Raw genomic sequence first — 23,995 nt, forward strand, 5'->3', positions numbered from 1 at the left:
TCATCTGCAAACAACAGAAACGGAAGTTTCCAAATGCTACCCTTTGTCAATAGGGTTGCTTCAACATCCACTACCCTACCTTGTATCTAGTTTATAACTCCATCTGTAGACAAATTGAACAACCATGGAGACATGGCACATCCCTATTTCAGTCCAACATTCAGATTGAAAAATTCACTCAGTTCACTATCCGCATGCACTGCAGCCCTAGTTCCCTTATACATACTCTTCATGACATTGAAGCTTCCCATTTACTCCATATATTCATAGTACATGTATTCTCCACATTCCTTGTCTATCCACTCTGTCATATGCTTTCTCTAAATCCGTGAAGGCCACATGCATACTGTATTCATTCTCTTCTCTAGAAACTTTTCCATTAAAGACCTTAGGATAATATTTGATCTGCATGACCATATGGAGAATGTGAGTGCATTCAAGTACTTGGGTAGTGTGATGAGTAAGGATGGAACTTTGGGAGATGAAGTGCGTGAAAGGGTACAGCAGGGAAGGAAGGTTGTTGGTACACTGAAAGCAGTGATGAGAAATAGGGAGGTGAGTATGGAAGTTAAGAAGTCACTGCATGATGGTATTGTGATCCCTTCCCTGACGTATGGAAGCGAGGCGTGGACCTTGCAAGAGGGGAACAAGTCGAGTGAAAGCAGTGGAAATGAGTTACTTGAGAGGAGCATGTGGAGGGACAGGTTGACGAATGAAGAAGTGAAGGAACGTTGTGGGGTGGATGTGGATGTGGTTGACAAGATTAGGAGAAATACACTGAGGTGGTTTGGACATGTGGAGAGAATGGAGAATGAGTGACTGACTAAGAGGGTGTATGTGGGTGAGGTGGAGGGAGGGAGAGGGAGGGGTAGACCGAGGATGAGGTGGAGGGATGGAGTTGAGAGGTATATGAGGGAGGGGGAGGTGAGTTGGGGGGAGGGTAGTCAAATGTTGGGTGACAGAGCGACTTGGAGGTGTTTTGTCTGTGGCCACCCTTTGCAGGATTAGGGCGTCGGGCTATAGATAGATAGATAGACGACCTCTTCCCTTCCTAAAACCTCCCTGTTCTTCTCCAACTAATTCCTTTGTTATTTTCCAAATCTCAGTAAGTATCCTGCCATATACTTTTCCTAGTACACTAAGGAGACAAATGCCCCACTGATTATTACACACTTCTTTTTCCCCTTTTCCTTTGTACAGTCCAGCTTCGTTATATGACTGCATTATGTGATAAATCATTACAGTGATAATGCAAAATTTATTCCCTGTCTCAGTGTAACATTAAATAATTAATTGCGGTTTCTCTAGAATGATATTTTCGACAGCTGTCTGAGAGTGTGCTGATGCAAGCAAACCAAAATCGCCGCCCATTGTTTACATTGGCTGTGACCATTGCCTTTCATTCTACTTTGTGCCTGAAAGGCCACTGAAACACCATTGTTATTGCCAGATATCAGGGCATGTGCTTAAAAAATGTTCAGTGTGCACTGTTAAGCAAAGTGAAACTTTTTTCACTCACTTGATGTAGTGCTGCCTATTTCTTCCTTAACCTCTGTCATTCTTTTTCTTTTCCTATTTCCCCCATCTTTCCTGTCATTTTTTATTACTCTTCTTTCCTTTTCAGGTTCCTTTACATTGAGTGACAAGCCCAATGGTTTCCTGTAAGCCAGGAAACCATTTACAGTACTGGGTGGTAACCATATAACCAACCCATACTTGTTCCCTACATGTCAGCAAGTGGGTTGGTGAAGGGTCAGTGCCCCTCTCCAGAAAATAACTAACTGGAAGACAAATGGCCACCCCTCATGGGATTGTGGTGTCTGGCAATAGATAGGTAGCTAGATAGATATCGTACTTCCTTTTGTGTGAAATACTGTAACTTGTGACATGGAAATCTTGTCAACCTTACATAACCATCATTCCCATAACCGGCCTCTACTCAGCTGACTGAGCCAAGATGGCCACTTAGTGTTTACATTGGCAGCAATCATTGCCTTTCATTCTGTCTTGTGCATGAAAGGCCACTGAAACACCATTGTTATTGCCAGATAACATTACAGGTACTGAACAAATAGTGCAGAGTGTAATATTGAGTGAAGTGATACTTTTTTGTGTGTAAAGTACTGAAACTTGTGACTTGGAAATCATGTCAACCTTATGTAACCACCATCCCCATAACAAGTCTCTACACATCTGACCGAGCCAAGATGGCTGCCCAGTATTTACATTGTGATTGTTCCCTTTTGCTTACTTTGTGCATGGAAGGCCACTAAAACACCATTGTTATAGCCAGATAACAGTGCAGGTGCTTAACAAATACTGTAGTGTGCAATATTAAGTGAAGTGATAGTATTTTGTGTGTGAAAAACTGAAACCTCTGACTGGGAAATCATGTCAGCCTAATGTACGGAGCCTCCCTGTAATGGGCCTCTAATTAGCTGACTGAGACCAGATGGCTGCCCAGTGTTGACATTTTCTCATTGTCTGCTTTTCATTTTATTTTGTGCATGAAAGGCCACTGAAACACCATTACTCTTGCCAAATAACAGTGCAGGTGCATGACAAATAGTACAGTGTGTGATATTAAGTGAAGTGATACTGTTTCTTTTTGTGTGGAGTGATCGTCCATGTCCTTCAACTTTCCCTCAGCATTGGGGGGTGGGGGGGACCCATGATGACAACTCATACTGATGGACAAACTTCAGGTGGATGGCTTTTTTTTTTTTTTTTTAGGGTATCACAGTTGAGGTCACCCTCCCTAACCCCATTGAATCCAGGTTACACCAATCTCGTTATATGATAATTCATCATGCAGTAGATCTGCACTTGATGCAACCCTATTGCATATTAAGACTGGACTTCACAGGGAAATGTATACTGTACATGACTTGCAATCCCCCAGGCCAATGTGCACAGCCTGTGTATCCATTCTACTGCTATCTCTCCCCTGTGCATCAGCATTTCACCACACACTCCATCAGTTCCTGGGGCTTTCCCCATTTTGACTTTCTTCATTGCTTCCACTACTTCCATCCTACTGATCTCTTCCTCTCTTCTTATCTCCTTCCTTCTCCCAGCTACATGTACCTGCACTACTTTTAGTCTCTGTGTTTTACAGCTCCATAACATGTTCTCTTCATCTTCTCACTTTTTCTCCCTTCTCCACAAGCAATCTGCTGTTTTTAACTTTCACTCTTTTACTACCTTCTTTATCACCCTTTCTAACTCTCTTTACCTCCTTCCAGAATATTCTCTTACGTTTACTCCACTTTACATTCAGATTCCTTCCAAACTCCTTATCCTCTCCCTTCTTTCTCTCTCTTACTAATTGCTTCATCTCTCATTTCTTCTCTACATATAACTCTCCATTTCGTCTGTCATCTTCTTCCATGCCTCTGTTTCCCATCCACTCACTATATGCTTACTTCTTTTCTGCCACAGTTTGTTTCACCACCTCATTCCACTAATGCATTTCTTGCACACCCCTTCTTCTTTCCAGCCCAAACACCACCCCATATGGCGCACAGATTTCTTCTGTAGATACCTTGCTCACAACTTCCATCTCCCCCATCTGCTCCAAATTGTATTTACCCAGTTGACCCTTCACTTCTCTCTCATATACTGCCTTTTTTTCATCCTCTTGCAACCTTTCTACCTTCTTTTTATGGACTGCTTCCTCCTGTCCTTCTCTCCTCGTGTTAATCCATTGCTACCTTGATTCTCACCACCACCAACTAGTAGTCAGAGAGTTCACATCCCAAACTCTGTATATTCTTGCAGTGAAAACATATCTCCTCATCCTCACATCCACACACACATAATCTGTCATTGCCTTCCATTCATTCAGTGCACCACCTATCCATCTCATCACTTGCCGTGATACCTATGGATCATTTTGTGCTTAAAGAGGGTATCAGTTACCATTCCCCTCCCTGCACAAATATCCAGTAGGGCTGTGTCATTCTCATCCACTTCTGGAGGCACACCCCACTCACTCATCCATTTTACTGTCTTTTAACTTCCCATATTTGTGTTTCCTTCTTTCTCCTTATTCCCAAGGCAGACTTCTCTGAAGCATTCTCTTCTATGCCTCCTTTTAATCATTTAGAGATACACTTATATCTTTGGCATTGCCTAAAACAAAAAAAAAATACTTCTCAGATTGTATGTACACAGTTTAGTAAGAAAAATCATTTATAAAGTTTTCATTGCTACCTATAAAGTTGAGTTGCCTGTTTCTCTTGACGTATAGAACTATACCCCTTGCTTGGAAAAATTTAGAATACTGTATTTGGAAATTCATCTCTGACATGTTAAAGTTTGCCCGAAGTTTTATTTTATATTTCTCGTAAGTCACCTTTCTGACACCCCATTCTTTCTGTTCACAGATAAGGCAATGCAAGTGAATGAGGGTCTGTTCCAGCGTAATGGCCGTTGTGGCTACATCCTGAGGCCAGATTGTCAGTTTGATCCCACGTATGATCCTGCCAAACCTCTGTCACTTAAGAATGAAAGCCCAATCATACTTGATATTAAGGTATAAGAAACTTTAAAGGCCAGCCTTACAATGTATTACCTCCTCCAAGTTGTAGGGTACCAAGGCTAGGATACCATAGTTTAATGTACAGTTATCTCCTCAGGAATAGGTCCTTGCCAAGCTGAATACATTTGTCTGGTAGAACAGGGCCGACCCAAGCAGGTGTGGGGCCCAATGCAAGGAGTAGGGGCGGGGCCCCTCTGATTTTGAATGTCAAACCCAAAGCCCAAAAAATAACACAATTTTATAGTTATGTTTAATGCATGGACTCAGAAATTAATGCAAATGATTCGTTATGAATTAGATGTGTAAAACAAAGATTCCTAAACCACCATACCATAGATATATACAATACCTATAAGATACAAGATACAATATTATAACATACAAGATACAAGATACAATATTATAACATACAAGATACAAGATACAATATAATATACAAGATAGATACAACAGATATATACAGTCAATACAGTGGTAAACAGACAGTGAGCATGTTCTGGATTATATTCGTCATTTTTGCCTTCATCCTTGAGATTAAGAGATTTGTTGTGCAGTTTGACTTCACTCACTGCTCCAGTGCAGTTTTAACTGTTGTTGTGTAACTGAACCTTAGAGAATTATCTTGCGGGACTTAATGCCTAAAGTCTCTGATTATTTCATTGTAGTTTAGCTGAGATGAGACTTCATTTGCAGTTAAAAGTATGGCTAGGCCATTTAGACGATCTTGTGTCATTGTTGACCTCAGATATGTCTTAATAAGCTTCAACTTAGAAAAACTTCTTTCACCTGATGCCACAGTAACATGAATAGTCAGCAATATCCTCAGGGCAATCCAAAAATTTGGGAAATCTACATAGCTGTTCCTTTTAGAAAGGAAGCTTAAGATTTCGGAGGGCTGGGAAGCAATCTCCTCTGGAATAACAGACTTTAGAGCAACCATTTCTTCTGCTAACATGTAACCATCAATATCAGAGATGCCATTTACGGTGAGACTTTTCTCTAAGTTGGCTGCATGCACTCTCATATCTGCTTTGGTATGGTTGTGGAAAGAAAATAAGAAGCCAAACAAAGCATCATGCACTTCAACTGCTGGAATCTTTGTTCCATGGATGAAATTGCTCTAACAAGGATGAGATTGAAACATCCAGTTCTGAAACTTTCTTGTGGACTTTGAACTGGCTCATCTTGAGCTTCACATTGAAGTGTTTGTTTCATTCTACGAATTCTGTTCTCTTTAACCCCTTAACCGCGGGGTGTCACTTTCGTTACGCTTGGGAGCAAGGGATCATACCGCGGGGCAACACTTTTGTGATTCTGTGTTATTTTGAATTTGCCTGGGCTTTCAAGTGGTGGCTTGTATCATCTGTCAGTACTGCTAATGTCCAACACTAGTCAGCACTTCTAAGCTCATCTGTACTCCCATCCATTGTTGACAATTTAGCCATTTCTCCCCGTTCTTGACTCCCCTCCCTACCTCCCCTCCATTACCCTACCCTCTCGCCTGCCCGGCCGTGCTATGCTAAGTAAATCTTCCCTGGAATTTTTCACTGATTTCATCCATTGAAATTAGCCCTATGCCCTATTCTTATACCAAATAATATATACAAGAAAGAAATAAGGTAAGTGAGAGTGCTATACACCCTAGAATTGGCTAATTATCACCTGACAACACCTCACATGCACTCGTTAGCTAACTTTCGCTGTTTATTTCCCCTTGAAATATGCCGTATAATCTATTTTCGTAATGAAAATTTATATAAGAAAGGAAGAGAGAAGCCTAAGTGATATTTACATTCACCTGGAACTACCTAATTATTGCAGCCCACCACACTGTATTCTACGCTAAGTAAATCTTCCCTGGAATTTTCCACTGATTTCATCCATTGAAATAAGCCCTATGCCCTATTCTTATACCAAATAATATATACAAAAAAGAAATAAGGTAAGTGATAGTGCCATACACCTGAAATTGGCTAATTATCACCTGACAACACCTCACGTGCACTCGTTCGCTAATTTTCGCTGTTTATTTCCCCTTGAAATATGCCATATAATCTATTTTCGTAATAAATATACGTATAAGGAGGGAAGGGAGAAGCCTAAGTGATATTTACATTCACCTGGAACTACCTAATTTATTATGTATTGTCTTGGTTTCCTGCCAATGATTTCATTACTATATATTAGCAGGTCTCACAGGGCTGAAGTTGGTAGTATTGCACTCACCCTAGCCAGGCAGCAGGAGGCCACTATTATCAGTTCACTGTCGTCTTTGAAGGTGGGAGTATGTCTGATTAGCTCCTGCTAACTTCTGCCGCTTTTTATCCTCATGCAAAGGGCCCTGTGACCTTTACCCCCTACTAAACCTCGTGTGGAAAGAGGTAAAAGGCTGACAATTGATAGAGAGTGACTACGATCTTTTTATTGAGTAAAACAGTGCAAGTGGAATTGTAAATAATGCGTAAACAGCAAGTGAGTGTAATAAATGTAAATATAAGTAAACAGTGGAAAATAGTTTTATAAGTTACTTCAAGTGACGGTGCATAACACAGTGTAAATAAAATAGAAATGTAAATAATGTAAATAAAATAGAGAATGTAAATGAGTAGTATTATAAGAATACGAGTACAGTAATCACTCCAATATCCGACGTAATAGAGCCATAGGCAGGTCCGGATAGTGGTCCTGTGCGAATATTGGGCCCCAGCTTATGGACTTGTACTTATGGACCCTAACTCAGAGAAAAACCTATACAACTCCCTCTGGACATGCATAGCACCTATTTAAGACCCAAATCACACCAATAAGGCACATAAATGACTGAAATAAATGCAAAAGAAGCATAAAATGAGGGTTTAGAAGTAGGTTCATACAATATTAAACATTCTGGTGACTGGCTCCTGGACTAGTACTTATGGACCCTAACCTAGCCTAACTCAGAAAAACACCTTCCTACTGCACATGCATAGCTCCTAATACCCTATTCACACCAATAAAAGACATTAAAGAGTGAAATGAGGTAAGTATAGTATGGAAAAAAGTACAGTATGAAACATTCTGCCTACTTACAGCAAGTCCATGGCCACCTCGATGAATAACCGCCTCCTCTCGGACTCTGACAGTAGGAAGGATTTCCTGAAGCACTTCCAGTACACTGTTCATGAAGTCTTGCACTGAACTTAGTCAGTCGCACACAGAAGTCCGTTCTCTTCACAGTGCGCACTCTTGTCTAACTAATGCTCCATTGTAACTTACTAAGTGTTGCACTCTGCACTTTAACTTTTCCCATTCTTCTAATAATTTCCCAAAGCAAAAACAAACAAGTCTATTTACGTTAAATTTTGTTCCAAATGAGTCTTTTCTCTCACAACTGTAAATCCTTAACACAACTCACTGTTTTTTTCACTGCACAACACTGTAAATTCCCATGTGGTCTAGTGGAGAAATTCTTGCTGTTTATTCACTGTCAGAGTCCGAGAGTATCACTGGCAGGTGACCTTGGGGTGCGTCGCTGGGTCGTGGTGATGGCGTACCCACTGCAGACGACTCTGAAGACAGCCGCAAACTCACGTCGAGCGGTGACTCCACCGTGGCTGATGTGCTGGGCCGTGGCTCGGAGCATGAGAGCCTGTCTTGGGGAGGCAACGGAGTGGAGCCAGGGCTGGGCACGGCGGGGGTCACGGGCTTGAAAAAACTGTCAGTGGTTGATTGATGCAATGACCGACGATTCTGAGGATTGATGATGCGCTGCCTGAAAGCACGCACTTCCTCCACAAGTCCCAAGGGCCCCATCTCCCTGTCGCAGTCCGGGTGTTCCAGGTAGTCTAGGACGAACTCTAGATGTTCACGGAGTGCGCTCAGCTTGGGGATGGCTGGAGTAGTGTCCTGCTGAGAGGAGTCCGCATCATCGTCACCTTCCTCGTCGGAATCTTCAAGCTCGGTACTGACACCTGCAACTGAAGACGCGATCTCGATATCAGACAATGTCTGATACCCAGGATCGCCCTCGTCGTCATCCAACCACTCACGAACATCGTCCACATCAACATCGTTGCCGTGCGTACGTAGCCGTGCATGGAAGTCATCCACGTCAAACCCTAGAAAATCGTACTCCACATCCGTTCCGAGAAGCAGACGAGACCAACCATTTTCCAGAGTCTTCACAGGGACTTCCTTCCATGCACTAGCCCAGTTGTACAGCGCAGACTTGATGTTGTAGCGGCGAAGGTTTTCCAAAGTCCGTTGGCCTCGTGTGTCCCGTCCCTCCCTGCGCTCGTCCTCGTCCTCGAGAACAACCATCACCTCGTCCAGGAACTTCCGTCGGTATAGGCGCTTTGTTGCCACGATCACTCCTTGGTCCATTGGTTGGATGAGAGCAGTCGTATTAGGTGGCAGAAACATGCACCTAATCCGGCCATTCTCAGCAACCAAGTCCTTGTCGCACGGGTGGGCAGGTGCATTGTCGAGGAGAAGGAGGGCCTTTACCTGGTCACGCGGGATTCCCAGTGTCTTCGTCTTGTAATTGATGACCTCCTTGACGAAGTGGCGGTGGAACTAGTCTTTGAATATCACGGCTGTAAACCATGCCTTCAAAGAATGGTACCAGACGACAGGAAGGACATCCATCACCCCACGAAGACACCGAGGCTGCTTTGCACGGCCAACAACAATGGGCTTAAGCCGGTGCATGCCGTTTGCATTGGCAGAACACAAAGCAGATATCCGTTCCTTGGAGAGCTTGCGGCCAGGTACACGCTTCTCCGTCTTCTCGGCTAAAGTGTTCGTTGGCAGCGAACGATAGACTAGACCAGTTTTGTCTGCATTGTAGATTTGACCGAGAGTGAGGCCCTCCCTGTCGATCAAGCCCTTCACCTTGTGCCGAAACTCGTCAACTCCATCCTCGTTAGCGTCCAAAGCTTCGCCATGAGCTTTACGGTTGGTAAGGCCATGCCGTAACTTGAACGCAAAGAGCCAACCCTCGGATGCCTTGAAGTCTAGGGCGTCGTGAAGCCTTGCGAACTTCTCAGCAGCAGACTTCAGCTCCGTTCCACGTACTATCACACCAGCAGCACGTTGCTGTTGATACCAAATCAACGTGGAGCAGTCGATTTCTGCAAACTTGGGAGTAAACATCACCTTCCTCTCCACGTTGCATTTGCTTCTCGACGAGAAGTCAGCCGTGTACTGCATGAGTTTGTCTCGGGATCTCTTAATATCGAACAAAGTAGATCGGGCCAGGTTGAACTCGCGGAGGATGTGGGAAGAAGACCACCCCGCATCTACTTTCTCCAATATCTCCCGTTTCTTCTCCAGAGTCAACACCATTCTCTTCCTTTTCTCAGGTGGCGGGGCCATCATCACACAGTAGGAGTGCCTGCAGCAGGTAAGGCACCACCACAAAAGCGATCACGTGGGCAGCCATAATGACGAGCGTGCACTCGCGGCGAGAGACAGGCGGAAAGTGGGGAGGATGCAGCGGCGCTCTGTTGGACGTTGGAGGAATGACGCGCCACAACAATGCTCTCCCGCGCTGCGCGCGGTAAGTTCAAATTACGGTCAGGAAAAGCCCCCCCCCCCCAGGGACCATTTTGGGAATATTGGATCCCGGGACGATTATGTCCGGTTAGTGGGGATGTTCGGATATTGGGCGTCCGGATATTAGAGTGATTACTATATATACTAGGAGTAATGAAAGTGAAAGTTTCACTCTAGCATGTATGAATATTATGAGTTATGAGAGTGAAGGTGAAGTGACATTCCCTCTCAATGCTAGTATACAGGACGAGAAAGTGAATGCTACATATTTTACTGAAAGAAATTGAATCCCTACAGGGACAATAAACTACTATTACTGAAGGAAACTTATGGATAAAGACCGTAGATATATATGTGTTATATAGTAACAGAAATATAAACTGTGAGTGTTTTTATGAATAATAGACAACACTAGCGGCGAACGATCGAAAGTGGGATGGTCATACACCCTCGTAATTTTCATTGCTTTCACAGTGTTTTTTTTTTTGGAGTATGGATTCCAAACTATTTGAGAATCATAGAATAGTGTTTCTAGTGATACTATCAGGCTGTGGTAATCATATTACGAGTTGTCGGGAAGTGTAAAGTGGAGACTTCGTTACCCAACTTCAGAGGTCTCCACAAGTCCTTCGGTACTCGACGAAGGCTCAACAAACACCCAAGGAGAAAGCTGAAGGTATGTATCATAAGTATATGTGATTTTAATATTCTAGGACTAATAACTGATTTTTGGCAAATATTTTTAGAGAGTCTGTCGGATCGCGAATATGCCTGTGGGAGCCGCAAGTCAAAGCAAAACAAGCCCGCGGTTTAAGGGTTAAAGACAGGTTCAATGTCCATATCATTGCATCTGCAAGAGCATTGTCAAATCCATCAGTTCTGTGTTTTTGCAGCCATGCTTTTGACTGCAACAGAAAGTTCGACTGCCTCACCTTGTAGCTGTTTACTGACCTGATTGACCTGAAAGTAGATGGCATATCAAAATACTATGGAAACAATGAACTTGAAATTTTAAAGCTCACTGCATAGTGACATAGCCTCTCTGCGAGCTTTAGGGTCATTTGTTTCCTCAGAAATATCCACTAAGGCATCGTAAAACTGAACAATTTGGTACCTCACAGCTTTGACACTGTCAGTACGACATTCCCATCGGGTTTCACTGAGAGGTTTCACAGTCAAGTCCCTAACATGTCTTGTGAAAATTGCCCATCTCTGAGTTGAAGCAGAAAACAAGACATACAGTCTTTGAAGGATACCAAAGAAAGTCATTCCCTCTGGACACATCTTGGCAATATCCCCCAGTAACAAATTGTAACTGTGACATGCTCAGGGTGAAAAGAAAGCTCTTGGGTTCATTTCCAAAAGACAAGCCTGAACACCAGACTTATTGCCTCTCATGTTAGCACCATTATCATAGCCTTGGCCCCTGATGTCTTGTATATTTAAACCCAGAGTCACTAACTTGTCAAGAAGAATATCCAGGAGACTCTTTCCTGTACTTTCATTCACCTTAATGGATTCAATAAAATGCTCATACTGTATATTCCAACAGGAACATTGGAGCCATCAGATAAAATACATATCTAATTGTCAGAGTCAAATGCTCTTTATTACTAACATCTGGAGTACAATCAAGTATAACAGCAAAGTATTTTGAGGCCTATATACGGTCAATAATGGTCTTCTGGACTTTGTTACCCATCAGCTGAATCAGCTCATTTTGGATACGCTTGCCAAGGTAATGGTCATGGATCTTTTCATCCTTGAGTCGTCGCAGGTGTTCTTGCATGACAGGATCAGACTTGGCAATCAGTTGGACTAGGCCAAGAAAATTACCATTTTTAGATTCGAAGAGTCTATCAAAAGATCCCCAGAAAGCCATGTTATTTTCTGAGAGAAACTGAACAACAGCAAGGAGGCACTGAAAAACATTTTGCCACTGTAGCTTTTCATCATTGATTCGCTGCTGATGAACTGAATCCAAAGGGCAACCCTTCTTTAGTCTTTGCTCGACCTCAAACCATTGAACACTTGCCTGCAAGTGACTGCTGGACTTTTCATGCTCAACTGAATGCACACTAGCATTGGACCAGTCATGAAACTCATCAGAGGACAGCGTGGCATTAACACTGGAAAAAAGCTTACAACAAAAACAAAATATCTGATTATTTCTAACTGAATCCACCAGCATTTTCTTTGCATCACCTCCCCATTTGATAATTTTGCGCTGTAGGTAGGAATTTGAAAATTTCCTGCCTTCTGCATCTTTGGGGAATTCGTGGTTCAAATCTAACTTATGTGGACCCTTTGTGACCAGAAAATCTCGCTGAGCTGTGGAAAGAATTTTTGGCTAAGAGACAGGATCCTCATAATTTTCAATAAAGCTAACATCAAGGCTGCTATCTTTCCTCTTGAATTCTGATGTACGCTGCTGAGGCAAGCTAGATGATGATGTAGCTTGTTCAGTAGTTTAAATGGAAGGAGCTGCAGGAAGATTGGGCAGAGCTTGGACCTCCATGGAATTGACTGACTCACAGTTTGACTCTTCGGTCTCAGTGTCATTCTTTTTTATGATAAATTTCTCCATTGCTTCACTGAGAAGTTTGACTTCATTTTCTTTTGCTGCCTTTATCTTCCTCTTTTCACTGCCATTCAGGTAAATTCTGCCAATGTCATTTCTTTTTGGCATCTTTATGTAAGGGAGGAGGACTAAGGTTCTTTAAACAATATTTAAATTTTTCAAAAAGATTTTCTTGACAACTGTTAAATTAAGTGCTGTTCAACTCCTGCTGTTAGCTGAAGATGAAGGGATTTTCGGCCGGGGAAATTCTTAACCAAAACCACTAACAGTTGGTCCGCTACACTCAGAGAAAAGAACTGCTAAACATTGCTGTTATCAAATGGATCCAAAGACACAGATATCAGCAAAAATACATAAAGGCCTGGGTCCTAAACTCCTAATCTTGGATGTCACAATACCCACAGTCAGCTCATGTAATTGCAAAGTGAATACAGGCCTGATGCCTATAATCCCAGTAGAAATTCATTTAATCATTTAAGGTAAAATATTTCCAGTAGAAATTTATCTATCTATCTATCTATTGCCAGACACCCCAATCCCGTATGGGGTGGCCACAAACAAATCGCCTCCACGTCGCCCTATCCACCGCTATTTCACTGCCATGCTCCCAACTCACACACCCCTCTCTCATATACCTCTCCACCCCATCCCTCCATCTCATCCTCGGCCTCCCCCTCCCTCTCCCCCCCTCCACCTCACTCACATACATTTTCCTCATCAGTCTCTCATCCTCCATCCTCTCCACATGGCCAAATCACCTCACTGTGTTCCTCTTAATGGCTCCTATCACATCCACATCCACACCTCAATGCTCCTTTATATCCTCATTTGTCAGCCTATCTCTCCATGTGACTCCACAGGCTCCTCTTAAATAACTCACTTCCACTGCTGTCACTCTTGACTTGTGTCCTGCCAACAACGTCCAAGCTTCACTTCCATATGTTAGAGTTGGTATCACAATACTGTCATGTAGTAACTTTTTCACTTCCATGGTCACTTCCCTGTTTTTTATCACTGCTTTCAAGGAAACAGCAACCTTTCTTCCCTGCTGTACCCTTTCAAGCACTTCACCCTCCAAACCTCCATCCTTACTCATCACACTACCCAAGTACTTAAATGTACTCACATTTTCCAATTCCTCATCATCCAACCTCGCTGTACATTCACTGACTTCACCTCTCTCAAAGACCATCACTTTACTCATCCCTGCATTCACCTTTAGATTCTGTTTCTTACACTCCCAAACTCATCCACCAAGCCTTGCAGCTCCCCTGTGTCTTCACTTAACAACACAGTATCATCTCCAAACAACAGTACAGGGAGTTTCCAAACACTACCCTCTCTCACCAGAGCCACTCCAACATCCACTGCCCTACTTTGTACCTCTTTTATTACCTCATCCATGTACAGATTGAACGGCCATGGAGACATGGCACATCCCTGTTTCAACCCAACCTTCAAAGAGAAAAATTCACTCAGTTCACCATCCACACGCACTGCAGCCTTAGCACCATCATACATACTCTTCACAGCATTCAACAATTTCTCATCTACTTCATATATTCATAATTCTTTCTGCAATCCTTGTCTGTCCACCCTGTCATATGCTTTTTCCAAATCCATGAAACCCGCATACAACTTCTTTCCCTTCTCTAGAAACTTTTCCACTATAGATCTAAGAATGAATGACTGATCTACACAACCTCTTCCCTTCCTAAAGCCTCCCTGTTCTTCTCCAACTAATTCCTCTGTTCTTTCCCTAACTCTCCCAGTAAGTATCCTACAAAACACTTTTCCTATTACACTAAGAAGACAAATGCCCTTATGATTACCACATACTTCTTTTTCCCCTTTTCCTTTGTACAAGGGAATAATTATACCTGACTTCCAATCCTCTGGGACTCTACCTTCCTCCCAGGCCAATCAGCACATCTTCCACATCCATTCTACTACTATCTCTTCCCCATGCTTCAGCATTTCACCACACACTCCATCAATTCCTGACAGAATCTTTTCATAAGCCCGATCAGGATCTCACAAGAAAACTATAAAACGTAGGCCAACAGCCGATATCACTTGGCTGAAGGACTCAAGCAGTTAGCACTCTTTAATTCAGGAAAATGCATGCAGCACAAATTTCACAGATTAGACCTCTGATAAACAACACCACCGAGACAGTCAGTCAAGCCAAGAAAAACCACACACTTCTTGAAAATGTGTTGAAGAGATAAACATGAGGAAGAATGTGATAAATCTGCAGGGGTCACACATCTAACCTCGGGCAGAACAGGGCCCTAAATGAGCACTATGAGAGAGGTGCGTGGCTGGTGCATGCAACATAATGCTCAATCAGGGGTCTGCTCAGTTGCAGACATGTCAAGGGTGTTGCACCACATTATGCTCTATCAGGGGCCTGCTCGTTAGGTGTAGGGCCCCTGAAAACCTAAAGTTTTTTTTTTTTTTTGGGGGGGGAATGCGGGGCCCCTAGAGCCGTGGGGCCCAATGCCGTTGCATCACTCACATCACCCTAGAGCCAGCCCTGCTGGTAGTAGGGATAATAAATAAAAAGGGCACTATTGTACCAGTAGAGTTAATGGAGACCATTTCTAACTCTTTGAATACCAGAGGCCTAGCAAAAATTTTATTGATAGGAGATATGACCAGCATTCCCCCTTAATGTCATTATATGATTTAAAAAACTTCTTGACTTCATGAAGGCTACTGACAAACTTTGATGAAAATATCATCACAAATGTAGGATAAATTTTGAAAGTTCATCACCCTTGCAGTTTGGTGATGTACCATTTCTGTATTTTAGATTTTATTTAGGCAACTCCCTGTTGATATTATTCAGCTTTGGAAAGACATTTTGAACTGGAGGGGTGAGATACAACCCTCATTACTCCCATCACAATCATATTTTTCACCTTTAGATGAATCAGCTTGTTGAAGGTAACAAGAATAAAATAAAACTTATGTCAGGATTGAAGGGGTTATTTTTCCACATTGGGATATCTTCTTTTAAATTTAAACTTGAAGGGAAAGAAGTTGTATGTGGCCTTTGTGGATTTGGAGAAAGCATACGATAGGGTGGATAGACAAGGATTGTGGAAAGTCTTAAGAATATATGGAGTAGATGTGAAGTTGTTGAATGCTGTGAAGAGTATGTACGATGGTAATAAGGTTGCAGTGCGTGTGAATAGTGAACTGAGTGAGTTTTGCTATTTGAAGGTTGGGTTGAAACAGGGATATGTCATGTCTCCATGGTTGTTCAATCTGTATATGGATGGGGTTATAAAAGAGATACAAGGTAGGGCAGTGGATGTTGGAGGGGCCCTAATGAGAGAGGGCAGTGTTTGGAAACTCCCTGTACTGTTGTTTGCAGATGATACTGTGTTGTTGAGTGAAGACGAAGGGGAGCTGCAAGGCTTGGTGGATGAGTTTGGGAGAGTGTGTAAGAAATGGAATCTAAAGGTGAATGTAGGGAAGAGTAAAGTTATGGTCTTCGAGAGAGGTGAAGTCAGTGCACGTACAGTGAGGTTGGATGATGAGGAAATGGAAAATGTGAGTACGTTTAAGTACTTGGGTAGTGTGATGAGTAAGGATGGAAGTTTGGAGGGTGAAGTGCTTGAAAGGGTACAACAAGGAAGAAAGGTTGCTTGTTCCTTGAAGGCAGTGATAAGAAACAGGGAAGTGAGCATGGAAGTGAAAAAGTTATTACATGACAGTATTGTGATACCAACTCTAATGTATGGAAGTGAAGCTTGGACATTGTTGGAAGGACACAAGTCAAGAGTGAGAGCAGTGGAATTGAGTTATTTGAGGGAAGCCTGTGGGGTCACATGGAGAGACAGACTGACAAATGAGGATGTGAAGGAGCATTGTGGTGTCGGTGAGGATGTGATAGGAAGCGTTAGGAGAAACACATTGAGGTGGTTTGGCCATGTGGAGGGGATGGAGAGTGAGAGACTGATGAGGTGAGTGTATGTGAGTGATTTGGAGGGGGAAAGAGGGAGAGGAAGGCCCAAGATGAGATGGAGGGATGGAGTGGAGAGGTATATGAGAGAGGGAGGTGTGAATTTGGAGCAGGGCGGTGAAATGGCAGGGGACAGGGTGACGTGGAGGCGATTTGTTTGTGGCCACCCTGTAAAAGGGATTAAGGCATCTGGCAATAGATAGATATAGAAATTTAAACTTCTCAGTATGGCGTATGATATGTCGGGTAAATGAATGGGGAGACAGACCACAGGCCCTGCCCACCTGTATAGTCCCAAGTCCAAGCATGGGACCAGGGACCCATAGCCTGCCAGCCATGGCCAGTGGCTGTGGCAGTGGCCTTGAAACATCCTGTCAGAACAGCTACAGGGACACCCTCCAAGCCTGCCTTGGCACTGTAACTGCCCTTCCATTATGCACTCGCTGATAGGGCAGCCTCCTGGGACACTACTTGCAGGTTCAGGCCACTCTCTACTGGGCAGAAGTGGCAGCCCGGGAACTACAATGCCTTGTACCCTCTAACACAGATCCAAACCCCATCCCATCCCGATGCCAAAACTATGCTCGCAGAGCCCATGCCATGCCTGCCGTCAGGTCAACCACTAGGTAGTAGAGGCAGGTTTTCTGGCTGCCCTTGCTGGCATCAGCTTGTGTAACGTAGTGGGGTATGTTGTGTGGTATGTAAAGCTTGTAGAGTAGTGCATAAGATGGAGAAAAGTGTTTGGGATAGTAAGCTGGCCTACTCTCCATGGTAGGGCCACATTGAAAAGGTCAGGAAAAGGGGATGGTCAGGATATTCTGATGGCTAGTGAAACAGGAGCACAAACTCTTCCTGTCACCAGCATTACCATCCTTCTTGGGAGTATCACCCAGATCAACTGGTGATACACGATGGGACTTGATTGTATTGCTGTTGTGATGAGGAGGGATAGATTAAGATAGTTTGGGCATGTTGAGAGGATGGAGGATGACAGTTGGGTGCGGAGGATGAAAAGTGTGACGTCGGGGGTAGGGGTGTGAGAGGCAGACCAAAAAAGATCTAGGACGAGGTCATAGAGTTTGACCTCAGGGATAAGGGACTGAATAAGGAAGCTGCCAGAGATTGAGCAACATGGAGTGTTCCCATTTGGTGACCAAGGCCGACGAATGCAAGCATGTTGGAGCCTTTGTAAACGATAGTAACGATTTGATGATACGAGTATGTTGTATCACATATACCATATCTGGAGATATGTAGTGTTAAATAACCATATGTTGCCTTATCTCAACCAAAAGAATGTATGAAAGGCCTGTATCCCATATCTCGCTTTCTCTCACATTCATTTGCCATATCCATCCATTTTCTCAGCTTGCCACGCCTCCTCCCACGTATTTATTGATGCCCTTTTACCTCTCTTTTTAAATAATTTTCTCCATACCCATAACAGCCAAATTCTACAATCCACAGACTTCCCTATTCCACATTTTTCATCCATCCATCCATCCATCATCTAATCCTACGTTGCCCCATGAAGAGTGTAGGAGCCCAGGGCTAGGAAAGTTGGTCCTGGCATTTAAAATATATCACATTATTTCTTATCCTATCCACCCTCCACATGCCACACACTTTCTTGAGTAACCAACTCTTCATTGCTCAGACTCCTGACTTTGTTTTCATGCCACATCAGAATCTTACACCCATGTTAATATGTACACTAAAACACCTTCATACAATCCTCATATCACTCTCAGATCCAGGGTTGGATTTAGACCTAGTGAGGCCCTAAGCAATGGGAAGCTGCAAAGGCCCTATTGGACAATTGCCAACAGAGAAATAGGCTGCATACAATGGAACTTGGCAAGAATGTTGCAAAGATGCATAAGTCTGTGCAAACTGGGTTAACTAGATTAAATCATAACTTTAATATATATTCAAGTAAAACTGTAACAAAATTTTTGAAATAAGATTTTGAGAAGCCCTTCCAGACTGTGAGACCTTAAGCTGTAGCTTGTTGAGCTCATGCCTAAATCTGGCCCTGCTAGTTAGATCACTGTAGTTCTTTCACCAGTCAGCATTACTCATGAAACTATTATTCATTTACCTTTGAGAGGTGAGATAAGCATTGCCCCCAGTGCATCATAATCCATTTGCAGGCTGTGCATATTGGGAGTTCCTGGGAAGATTTTACATAAGTTTGGTCATGAGTGATTATAACCTTCTGTATCCAGTGCTTTTACATAGTAATATTATCATTTATGTCCAGCCTAATAATATATAAGCTGCAAAAAGATTGGAAATGATTTGCAAGCTGTGCATACTGGGAGTTCCTTGGAAGATTTTATATAGGTATCCGGTGCATTTACTTAGTAGTATTATCATGTACTGTATCCAGCATAATAATACATAAGCTGAAAAAAGAAAAGAAATATTTGTTGAGTCATAATGAAAAATATGCATATTATTATCGCTCAAGCCTTCTGTCACCTGCTGTCTGCTTGGTGGTATAGGGCCTAAGGGGTAATAATGTGCATAATATCTTCTATCTATCTATCTATTGCCAGACGCCATAATCCCGTACGGGGTGGCCATTTAACTCTGAGTTATTTGTTTTACAGGGAGGTGCACTAACCCTCCACCAACCCACTTGACACGTAGGGAGCACGTATGGTTTGGTTATATGGTTACCACCCAGTGTTGTAAATGGTTTCTTGGCTTGCAGGAAACCATTTGGCTTGTCACTCAATGTAAAGCCACCTGTAACAGAAAGAAAAACATGGTAGTGACAGGAAAGATGGGAGAAATAGGAAGCGAGGAGGGCAGGCACAGAAAAGGAATGATAAAGCTTCTCAGTCTAATTCTGAGTGTACGAGGTCTGTTCAGAAAGTATCCGATCTTAGGCGCAAAAAAAATAAATAGCTAACCTGTTAAGCTAGGACGCTAATCCCCCTCAAAGTAGGCCCCGTATGACTTTACACACATAGCCCAGTGTTGTTTCTACTGCCTGAAACATTTTCCAAAGTCAGTTTTCAGTATCTCCTGCAAGTGCTTTGTTGCATTCTTCATGATCTTTTCTCTCATCTCAAACCGGGAACCCTTCAACAAAGTTTTGAGCATGGGGAATAACCAAAAGTTGCATAGAACCATGTCTGGTGAGTAGGGAGCCTACTGGACCTGCGGTTTGTTGTGCTTGGCCAAAAATTCTTGAATCAGTTGAGAAGAAGGGGCAGGGGTGTTGTTATGATGCAGCTTCAAGCTTGCTGCTTTCCAAAGGTCTGGTATTTTCCACCAAACTGCACCACAAAGACAGTGTATAATGTCAAGGTAGTTATGTTTGTTGACAGTCTGATCTTCTGGTGGGTGTTCATGATGCACGGCACCACAGCAGTCGAAAAAAAACTGTCAACATGCATTTCATCTTGCTGCGGACCTGTAATGCTTTTTTTGGCCAAGGCGACCCTGCATACTGCCACTTAGACCACTTTGCCATGGTTTCTGGGTCATACCCATACACCCAAGTCTCATCTCCAGTGATAACACTCTTCAGAAAGTCTGGATCACAATTTGCACACTCCAACATGTCTTGATCAACGTTCATGTGCAGAGCTTGTTGTTCATGTGAAATCAGCTTTGGAACAAACTTGGCAGCAACTCTTTGCATGCCCAAATCATCCGCTAAAAATTTGTGTGCTGATTCATTGCTGATTCCATTTTCAATGGCAGTTTCTCTGACAATCAACCAATGATTTCCCATGACCAAATTGCAGACTTTCTTCACATTTTCAGCACTCCTGTTTGTTGACCTCTCAGGACGTGGATCTCTCTCAACTGACATGCGGCTCTTTTTGAAGCGACTGTACCACTCTTTTATTTGTTATCCCCCTGGCCTCATTCTCAAAAACTTGCTGTATCTTCTTGATAGTTTCAACTTGGGTATCACCCAGTTTTGGGCAAAATTTTATGCAGTAACATTGTTTGACTTTTTTTATCATTGTGATGTGCGTGGGAATGTGATAAAAGTAAGGTGTAAGACCTTGAACACAGACTGACTGACAGCCACTGAGTTAATCGTGGTGGCTGGCGTGAATCACACGTGCCCTCGAAGGTCTTGCACTACACTACATAAAACCTTGCCCCCATCCTCCAACTGGTTGGTGAGAAAAAAAATGAGGTCGAATACTTTCTGAATCGACCTCATACATTCCTGATTCTTTTTCAGTTTATGTATATTAATGTGGATGTAAATGATGATTATACAAAGGAAAAACATTGGGTGAGAGGGACATTTATTATCGCTTGCAAACAGAGCTGTGTAAAATACAGTATGCTCAATAATTCTTTGTGGGAATATGCATTGCCAGTGATTGGGTATTGGCACGTCAATGGGCAGTGTATTTTTTGTTTCCAGAAAGTGAATGAACAATAATGAATCACTGTGGAGAATTATTTACTGTGCTATAAAAGTTTCTGATGAGTCTTTATGAACACTTCCCCAGATTTTTGGAGCACGGCATCTAAGCAAGACTGGGCGGGGTTGCATCTCACCCTTGGTAGAGGTGGAGGTACTAGGATGCGAGTATGACAGTGGCCAGAAATATACAACCCGTGCTGTTAGTAAGTATCCATCTGCCAACATGGTTACTCGCTTCAGTCCCAACCCAAAATACAGCTCTTGACCAATCCACTGTGCCTGCATTGTAAGTCATTGACTGGTTTCATGAATATAAACTTTTTAGCTATTCATTGGTTGTGTACAGTGCATATTGATCCCCCAAACGTATGCAGGTAACAGTGTATTGCAGTGCCATAGTAGCAACAGTAGGGGGATATCTACTTTCAAATCATCATGTTATGTAGGTGCATTAGTATGAAACCTTCACTTTTCCTTCTCATAATGTCCACCTAATTGCCTCACTTAAGACTTACTAAACATCTTTTGAATACAGTAATTAAAAATTGATGTTTTCAACAGATGACAATGGCTTGAACCCAATATGGTATGACAAGGTGGTCTTTCAAGTCAAGAATCCAAAGTGTGCACTTCTGCGTTTTGTCGTATATGAAGAGGACGTCTTTGGGGAGAATAACCAGATTGGACAAGCCACTTACCCGGTCAGTTATGGAACCTGGTTGAATGCATAGGATTTGTATTACAGTATCAAGATTTTAGAGACTCTTGTTTTAGTCATGAATGATGATTTTGTAGAACATATTCGCATCATTATTTTACTGTATTGCAAAGATGGACAGTCCTCATTTAAAGTCAGGGCTTTGTTCCAAAATACCAAGGTTTTTCTTAAAGTTAGTGCATTACATTTACCTATAACAGGACATTTTGGTCCCATCTAGCTGCTGCGTTATGCAAATTCTGTACCGTAGATACAACAGAGCCTATGAGAAAAAATGAGTTTGGTTTAAACATCCCCCATTGCCACCTCTAATGACCCCAAAAGCCTGTCCTAACCATTGCAAATTGAGAAGAGAAGAATAAAAGGAAGGAAAGGGGAAAGTGAGGGAGATAATGGAGACTGGCAATGAGGAGGAAACAAAAATAATGTTTGTCACAGTACCAGGAAGGTCACTGGGAGAAGAGGGAGAGACTGTTAGCCTCTCTGTGTAACTAGAGCAAGCAAATGGATGAGGAGGGAGGAATCTAAGAGGGAGAGACTATAAGGGTCTCTGGCTGTGTAAATAGACCAGCCAAACAGATAAGAGCAGAAGGACCCATGTTTACCTATTCTATTTATATTAATTTTCTGTAAATCCTCCCTTTATAAGTGAAAGGGATGAAGAAAGATAGAAGAAAAAAGAGATAGGAGGGAGTGATAAATAACAGTAGGAGGAAAGGAGAAAATAGGGAGGAAAAGTGACAAAGAACAGCAGAAGAAAGGAGAGGGGAAGGGAAGGTAGATCAACAAAGGCACTACCACCAGCTAAGTGAGGCAAGGAAAAGTAACCCCTATACCACAGTTATCACATGGATCTCATTTGGATGAGAGGGAATGGGTAGGATGGAGGGGAGAGGGAGACTTGGTGATCCACTGTGACAATTGGAAATGTTGGGTGGGAGAGAGACACAGATTAGAACCCGAATTCTTTATTTTCTCTAATGTTTCAGGCGACACAAAGCCCATCTTTGGAGTGTTTGAACATGAAATGATAGACCTGGGACATTTATACCCCTGGAAACTTCCTCTCTCCTTTCATGTCGCAGCCTGATTGGCTACCTCTAGGAAAATTCCGTCATCCTACCCCACCCCTGATTGGAACAATACAGTCAAGCCTCGATAAGTTGGACACTCATGACTCGGATCTCTGTATAGGTTGGACAAGGGGGCCACTAAGCAGGCGTCCAAAAAATGAAAAGTTGCGGCATCCCCATTCAAAAATCCTGCCCGCCACTTCCGTGGTGGAGTTAACCCGATGCCAAACTCTCATTGTTTACACCGTGAGCAGTCACATGTGTGGTACTGTTCCCTGCTGATGAAGCTGTCCAAGGTGCATCAAGCTATGGACAAAGTTGTACAGTGATTGGACCATAGTAATGACCATCTGGTTCAGGCTTTTTATCATCGCCTAAGAGCCTTTCGGGAGGTGGTTATCAGGAAGCAATACAGCATGGGAAAGCAGCTGAAAATAGACTCTTTCTTCTGTCGGCCGGCTGCACCCACCATCTCTCCCTCCACATCCTCTGCCGAGGCCCATCCACCCTCACTGCAGCCTTCAACCTCCAGAGCTGATGAGGTAATAGAGCTGGACAACAGCTTCTCATCCCCAGAGTAATTCTAGCCCAGGAGGCACCACTAGCCACATGGGAATATTCATCAGATCATCGCTTATCTCACGGTATGTAATGTCATGTAAAACATTTTCCTTTGCACTATTCTCAAAATGTTAAGAGACATCATAGTTATAATATATTGTATATAGTTTTAATATATTGTACATTGTACATTGGTGTGCCATAATACTTGTATGCATGCAAATGTGATGATTTATGCAGATTTAGAGTAGAAACCCATGTAGGTCGGACAATCGCATAACACGGACCGAGCTACTCCCCAGTTAGTCCGAGTTACCGAGGTTTGACTGTAGTGCATTACTTGCTGTACACCTACAATGTATCATTTCATGTCATTTATAAAGGCTCCAACATGCTTGTATGCATCAACCTTGATCTCCTAATGTCAGCTCCCCATGCTGCTGGATGTCTTGTAGCTGCCCTATTCAATCCTGTATCCCCGAGGTCACACTATGACCACATCCCAGGTCTTCAGGCTGCCTCTCGCGACTCTACTGTTGACATTCACATTCCTCACCGTATGTACACAATTGTCATCCTCCATCTTCTCAACATGGCCAG

General features: G+C 42.9%; 1 protein-coding gene across 1 annotated transcript in view; it reads left to right on the forward strand.

The window, feature by feature from the left end:
• Positions 1–23,995, forward strand: part of sl (small wing phospholipase C gamma 1) — a gene marked incomplete at its 3' end in the record, with an annotated part of 811,582 nt that overhangs the window by 718,789 nt on the left and 68,798 nt on the right. The window contains exons 22-24 of the mRNA XM_080275567.1: positions 4,389–4,537; positions 21,129–21,246; positions 21,605–21,744. Of these exons, the coding sequence (XP_080131693.1) occupies positions 4,389–4,537; positions 21,129–21,246; positions 21,605–21,744 (407 nt within the window). The remainder of the gene's footprint in view (positions 1–4,388; positions 4,538–21,128; positions 21,247–21,604; positions 21,745–23,995) is intronic.

This window comes from Coenobita brevimanus, chromosome 62, assembly GCF_032717465.1.
Source record: "Coenobita brevimanus isolate Jiangsu-jjx chromosome 62, ASM3271746v2, whole genome shotgun sequence".
In the NCBI taxonomy this organism is placed as follows: Eukaryota; Metazoa; Arthropoda; class Malacostraca; order Decapoda; family Coenobitidae; genus Coenobita; species Coenobita brevimanus.